This window comes from Sinocyclocheilus anshuiensis, unplaced genomic scaffold (genome assembly GCF_001515605.1).
Source record: "Sinocyclocheilus anshuiensis isolate Anshui unplaced genomic scaffold, SAMN03320099.WGS_v1.1 scaffold1581, whole genome shotgun sequence".
Lineage (NCBI taxonomy): Eukaryota > Metazoa > Chordata > Actinopteri > Cypriniformes > Cyprinidae > Sinocyclocheilus > Sinocyclocheilus anshuiensis.
Genome location: NW_015540988.1, coordinates 765,474 through 772,853, shown reverse-complemented (window position 1 = coordinate 772,853; position 7,380 = coordinate 765,474). Strand labels below are relative to the sequence as shown.

At 36.3% G+C, this 7,380-nt stretch overlaps 2 protein-coding genes across 2 annotated transcripts in view; both read right to left on the bottom strand.

Annotated features, from left to right (window-relative positions):
* The window catches only part of LOC107690178 (AN1-type zinc finger protein 4-like), an 18,092-nt gene extending 17,238 nt beyond the window's left edge, over nucleotides 1-854 (bottom strand). The window contains exon 1 of the mRNA XM_016488423.1: nucleotides 458-854. The gene's annotated coding sequence lies outside the window, so the exon portion shown is untranslated. The remainder of the gene's footprint in view (nucleotides 1-457) is intronic.
* A 305-nt stretch (nucleotides 855-1,159) lies between these two features.
* Nucleotides 1,160-7,380, bottom strand: part of LOC107690188 (WASH complex subunit FAM21-like) — a 20,313-nt gene continuing 14,092 nt past the window's right edge. The window contains exons 28-31 of the mRNA XM_016488440.1: nucleotides 6,624-6,842; nucleotides 3,449-4,024; nucleotides 3,167-3,341; nucleotides 1,160-1,799 (exon numbers count right to left, since the gene is read on the bottom strand). Of these exons, the coding sequence (XP_016343926.1) occupies nucleotides 1,651-1,799; nucleotides 3,167-3,341; nucleotides 3,449-4,024; nucleotides 6,624-6,842 (1,119 nt within the window). The 3' untranslated portion in view covers nucleotides 1,160-1,650. The remainder of the gene's footprint in view (nucleotides 1,800-3,166; nucleotides 3,342-3,448; nucleotides 4,025-6,623; nucleotides 6,843-7,380) is intronic.

The following is a 7,380-nucleotide window of genomic DNA, read 5'->3' as shown; positions in this document are numbered from 1 at the left end:
ATATACATATATATATATATATATATATATATATATATATATATATAAATTAATGATTTAAACTTATGTTTAGTACATTGAAGAGGCCATGCTAAAAATTACTCTGCTTATTACTACATATTTATGATAAATAATACTTATTAATACTTATACTTATTTATACTATTATTAATAATAATAATAATTTATAATAATAATTATCCATCTCTTCTGTTGATCAACGCTGATCTGGGTTGTGCTGAAAGTTAATGGATGTTGTGTTATCAGAATGTTTATTTACAATTAAGTTAGTCTAAACAACACAAAAGCGTTTTAAAGCTACAAACGACGCTTTTCCAACTTGTTTTCCCCAAAAGTCGACTAATATGTGAAGTATCCAAAAGTCCAGTCGATTAGCTAGGTTCTTTGACTTTTAAAATAGTCGTTCATTAACAGTTACACCTATTTGTCATCTTACCTTGACTGCATCAGAGGAGATCTGCAGGGAGGGACAGCTGGATCAGAGTCCTGGCTGATGTCCCAGCCACAACACACCCCAAAAACTAGGTAGTTACCCCAAAAAGTAAAAGCGACCGATTCCCCAGTCTCTGAACTGTTATCTGACAGAAACTTGCAATAAAAGGTGTTTTAATTGTATTGTAGCGGCTAGCTGGTTTAGCAAAGCGGCACAAGCAGCCCGTCGAACTACTCGCGGATGCCGCTGATGCTTTCAAATTCCTACAGCATCTTTACCGTTTCTGCACGCCAATACGTTACCGTATTTTTTCGAGCTACGGACAACTGCTTTTGTTTCGATGTTATGCGGCTCAAAGGCCCCATTAAAACAGAATACAACAATCTGAAAAGGAGGCAGCCTATCGTGATTTTCTTAATTGACAGTGAGGAGAACGAATAACATTAGCCGTTGGAGAAAAAGAGAACCACTCGTCCAATGGAAATGCAGAGTGGGCGGGACCTTTCTCTCGACTCCCCTTTCCATCTCCCGGATGTTACCCCGGTCACCCTGGCAGCGTCCAACAACAATTTGTGACTATCTGGTTGCATTTTCAGTGCATAACATTGAAAGGTTTAAAGATTTTACATTTTCTATATTAAATGATTAGCAATGGTTTGGTCCTCTACAAATTTTGAATTCAAGCACTCAGACTCATTCAGTACGTTTCATAAAATATATTTTCTTCAGTTTCCAAAAATCATTTCACATGCAACACAAGAAAACTTCAGCTCTTGTTATAAAAACATCAACAACAAAAGCACTTATGTTGGCGCATAGGCTTAGAGTTATGGCACCACAATGAAAAAAAGAAACGTTACAGTTGACAATGTCAGAGGAATGTCTCCAGTCTTAATCACTCTTTTCTTTTTTACACCTTACCAGACAATTTTCATGTTTAAAGTGCTAATAAAAGACACATAACAGTTGCAAATGTCAATGCCATTTGATGACTGCTACAATTTTTACCAATCAGATGACTTTACAGATGGCATTAGAGGTAAATATATTTACAATCTTCTTTTTTCCTGTCTATTTTTTTTTTGTAAAAGTTACCTATTAGAGTTTAAATTATTAACAGTGTTAGATTACATCTACCTTCATTTAGGCCATGAATATCGCTACAAAGTTAAACAAAATGCTGTTATGTAGGAGACTCAGTTTCCCCCAAACGCGTTCAAGGGATCATCAAAAATATTGCTGCCCGTTTCCACAGATGATACGGGATCCTGGGCAGGCTGGTTCTTCTTAGATTTGGAGGACGGCTTCACCGTTGGTTTCGTAGCCCCAGTCGAGAAGATATCATCTGTGAGGTGAGAGCAAAAATCATATACCAGTAAGCATTTGTGAGTGTGTCTTTATTGTTGAGCACATTTACCTTCTAAACCAATGTTCATAAATTAATTCAAATGACCTGGGGCCTCATGTATAAATCATGATATGCATGTGTGGAAAATTGTGTATGGCCATTTCAATGCCCATTTCATGCATAGGCAAATTTCCAGGCACATTTCAGGATTTATTAAGAAAATAAACTTGGTGCAAATATGTGCACACCATCAAATCACTATAGACTCATTTACTGATGTGAGTGAAGTAAACAGAATTATTTTAAACTCCCATTAATGAAGAACTCATAGACAGACAGGTCTTCCCAACATTATGAAAAATACCATATATGTGACCCTGGACCACAAAACCAGTTATAAGTAACACGGGTATATTTGTAGCAACAGCCAACAAAACATTGTATTTTCTTTTATGCCAAAAATCATTAGGATATTAAGTAAATATCATGTTCCATTAAGATATTTTGTAAATTTCCTACTGTAGATATATCAAAACTTAATTTTTGATTAGTAATATGCATTGCTAAGAACTTCATTTGGACAACTTTAAAGGCGATTTTCTCAATATTTTGATTTTTTTGCACCCTCAGATTCCAGATTTTCAGTTGTATCTCAGCCAAATATTGTCCTTTCCTAACAAACCATACACCAATGGAAAGCTTATTTATTCAGCTTCCGGATGATGTATAACTCTCAGTTTCCAAATATTGACCCTTATGACTGGTTTTGTGGTCCAGGGTCACATATATTTGAAGGAAAGAATTTGAGGGAACTGGTAAGACTTTTTTTTTTTTTATGTAAAAAAATGCTGTATATGTTTACTTTATAGGCAAATCTGCACAAATTTGGTTTGTTTAAAACAATTAAAATATTTATTTTTATATATTTGTTTTTGTTTGTTTCTTTCTTTTGTTCAAACAAAGTATAATTGTGAATGAATTTTATGTAATGTGACAACAAACAAGATTTACAGTCTATATCATGTTTTCCTAGAGTCTTGCACCGTTAAACATGGCAGCATCACATGGATGGTAATATGCATATGGAAATTATATGCAGGCGAGGTTATGCATAGAAAAACGAGGCGTCGTAGTCTCCATATATGGTTATTTTGGGGAGGAGACTAGGCACCAATGCATGTAAGCAAAATTATTCGCTGACTGGGTAACTTTGCGCAGGCTCTGGCATACCTGTTTTTACAAATCTGAACACTTTTGTGCATAAGCAAAATCTGTATTTATCACTTTTAGGATGAAATTTACAGTTTTATAACGAGGCCACTGGTAAGAATCATAGTGAAGAGTGTTTTGCAGCAATAACTAACCCATGTCATCGGCGAATATAGATTTTGTCTCCAATTTCTTCTTAGCTTTCTTCTCCTTCGGCTTTGTGGTGCCAGTCAAGTCAGCAAAAATATCAACATCATCATCAAACAAACTTGCATCCGATGACACTTCCTCGGGCTTCTTCTGGGCTTTGGGAGGTTCTTTCACGTCATCCTGTAAACATTTATTTTATGGTCAATAGAGAAACAAAAATCAGTCATACCACTTCCTACTACCCCACAGATCTGTAATACCAAACTTAAAGAATGTGTGATATTTACCTGGAAAATGTCTGGTTTTGCAGAGCTGGCTTCTGCTTTGGAGTTTTTACTATCTGCACTTTTACTCTTTCCTGCTCCAAAAATATCATCATCATCATCTTCTAGGAAGGACATTTGTTTGCCTTTCTGGACATTCTTCTGTTTCACTGTGGCAAAAAGATCATCCTCATGGCTGTCAAAAATAGACGAGGCCTGGTCTTTCTTTGAAGCTATGATGGCCTCTGTCTTGGAGGCTTTCTTATGGCCTTCCTCAGGGGTCTTTGCTTTGTGTTTTGAGGAGGGAACAGGCTTTGTGGCAAAGAGATCTGAATCAAACAGATCATCTCCAGAATCGAGAAATCTCTTTGGCCTGACTGCTTCATCGGGGCTCTTGGCAGGAGCAGGGGTGCTGACAGGTATAGTGAGCGCTGAGGGTCGCACTGAAACGGGGTTAAAGGTAGGGAGAGAAGCAGCCATAATTGGCTCATCAGCTTGTATAGAGGTGCTTTCTCCAACAGCTTCCTCAGATTGCTGTGCTGCAAGTTGTCTTGCTGCCCTTGTCTGCGGTCGCCGTCGCACTGCGCCTTTAGCCCGACCCTGCAGCAGAAGAAAGCCACTGACTGGACATTCTGCTAGTGTTCATTTTGTTAATGAGAACTATAAAGAAAAATATTCACTAACAACTTTTTTCCATGACTAAGACGAGACGAGAGACACGACACCAACATCATTAAACACTAGCTGAGACTACAGTATATCAACATGACAAAAAAAGATGAGATTAAAATGTAGTTAAAAATGTAGTAAAAACTGTAAAAATAAAATCTCTCTATATCCAAAATCTGTCTATATTGTCTTCAAACTAAAATAGAGAAAAAATATATAAACCTATAGAAATATCCTGAATATATTTCTATAACCTATTGAAATATTCCTGAATAAATGCACTTACACAACCTCTCTGCCACAATACAGAGTAATTTTGTATGTTTTAATATAAAAACATGATTATAATTTGGAATTAAATGAATTAATATAAAAAGATTCACTTTATAAGCTTTGAGAAAAGGTTTTACCCATTTTCATTTAAATTGAATTAATAATAAATTGATTAATTAATCTGGAAACTATATATATGAGAATAAACCATGTATATGAGTTGATATTCTCGATTTCTGCTTATAGGTGAAAGTGCAATAATTCTGATGTAGTTTCTCAAAAGACAACAATCATGAGCAGTAATCACAATTATAATTTTGAGCAAAATCATTTTTATTATCAGTTAAACCATTATGCAGCATGACTAAAATATGACTAAAGTCTTCGGTAACACGTTAGTATAGGGATCAGTTCTCACTATTAACTAGTTGCTTATTAGCATGCCTATTATTAACTGTTTATTAGTACTTCTAAAGCACATGACCATATTCAACATCCCTAATCCAACCCAATACCTAAACTTAAAGTGCCCCTATTATGGATTTTTGAAAATGACCTTTCATGCAGTGTGTAACACAGCTCTAAGTGAATGAAAACATCCTGCAAAGTTTTAAATCTGAAAGTGCACCGTGTATAAAGTTATTGTCTCTCAAAAGAAAGAGTCGACTCTGAATCATTGAAACGAGTCGTTTTTAAAATGAATCCCAAGCCGTTTCATGTTGACATCAACATGAAACATTAACATATTGCCCGCCCACTTGTTGCGGGCGCAGACCCGGGAAAACTTGAACCCAGTCTAATAAACGCGCTGCCTGTCATTAATGTTAATCAAAGAACAAAAGAAAATCATTCACTGATCTTGACTGAATATATTTAATAACTTTAATTGATTAATCTATATTTTATTTATGAAAAGAAAACTATGCAGTGTTTTTAAACTTTTAATTACAGTTTCTGTACCTGAAATTTTGTTGAGTTGTATTTATTTATGATATTGCTAATTGATTCATTTTTTACTATCTTATTACTGACTGTTTACTTGTCTTTAACACTTTAATATTTGAAATTTATATTAATAATCTAGTTGTTTTTGCTGTGGTATTTTTTTTAAAGCATAGGCAAAATTCCTCTTGCAGTGTTCTGTAGGCTGCTGATTTTTGCTCGTGTTATTCAGCTGCAACAGAATGCTTTGTAAAGACAGAACAAATGTTTGACTTAATTTTTTTTATATTGGATTTTTTATCTTATTGGAATCGAAACTAGGTTCCAATTGATAAGCAGAATCGGAATCGGAATCGGAATCGATAAAATTCAAACGATACCCAACCCTAGTTAAAGTTCATTTTTACAGCAATGCCACATCAGTATAGCCCCAACCTTGTGTTGTGTCCCCGTCATTTTACTGAAGACTGCTGCAGTGTTTCCCACAGACTTACATTATGTGTGGCGGGGCTTCCTGCATGGGTTATATGTACACCGGTTCACATTTACGGCTCTGTGTGTTTGTTGCATAAAACCATCAGTCAATTTTCGTGTTGGTCTGAATGAAAATGCAAATTCATTCTTTGCCACTAGATGTCGCTTTAGGAGCGGTAAAAATAGCGGTTTTCCCGGTAACACTGTACACAAAGCAGCACTGCGCTCACAAACGCTGCTTTATCAGGCATTACAGGCAGGATGAAATGGAAATGAAATCAACCAATCAGACCAATCACTGCAGATTAGCGTCATGCAAAAGGAGGGGTTTGGAAAAATGAATCGTTGAGCGAATTGTTTGGGAATCGTTGAGCAAATAAGGTAAAAATAAATGCATATTATAAGACAATTAAAGTGTTTTTTGACCTTACATGCATGTCATCCTGTTGTTGGGGACTCCCAAAACCAAACTATGAACCGTTCATAACCCATAATAGGGGCACTTTAACAACTACCTTACTAACTATTAATAAGCAGCATATTAGGAGTTTATTGAGGCAAAAGTCATAGTTACTGGTTTGCTAATAGCGAGAATTGGACATTAAAATAAAGTGTGACCTAAAATTCCAGACTTTGTGTCAACTGAAAAGAACAGGATGTTAAATTAACACTACACTATATCAACAGCAGCAGTTTTCATTGCAATGGCACACAACCAATATTTCGTGACACCTATAAAACATTACATTTACATTTAGTCATTTAGCAGACGCTTTTATCCAAAGCGATTTACAAATGAGGACAATAGAAGCAAAAACATACATACTGCAGTCTGACCTACCTTGTTAGCATTCTGTAGCGTGCTGACCTGAGCGGCCGAGTCGAAGCTCACCCCTCCCTCACTGGAGGGCTGATGATCAGGGATCGTATCGGTAGCTGGCAGCGGCTTGGCAGCTGCAGGGAGGGAAGCGGGTGCCAGGCCAGGGATTACGCTGACAGCTCCTGGAATCCGTGGCACTGCGCCTGGCAGAAGGCTGGCAGGGTTGACAGCTAAGCTAGCCTGAAAGAAACAGATAGGTCTTTAAATCTGTGACAAAACTTAAAATCAATACACCCAGTGCCTATTGATCACATGCCAAGATCAGAGAGAGACTGGTTTGTACTATTTTAAAAGTACACTAGATTTGCATTTCTTGCAGGACATGGTCATGTATGCAAGGCAGCAACAGAATAGGGTAAAATCTAGGTTTTAGGTCTGTGTCAATAAGTCAAGATGCCTGTTTAAATTAATGCAAGAAAGAAATCACAATTCAGTATGCAGATTTTAGGTCAATGTCATAATTGTTGGTTATGTGGTAAATATAAATACACGGCTGCCTTGCAAACACTGTAAACAGCACATTGCTAGCTCAGAGCGCTGCATCAAGTGGTTTCCTGTTGGTGCAGTAATGGTTTACACTTACAGCATTGGCATAGAGAGAAACAATGTTATGGCAAAGCTACAGATGTTCTGGTATACCAGAAACAGTGAAAACGTTAACAGACAAGAATATATATATATATATATATATATATATATGGTTTGTAGACATATATAT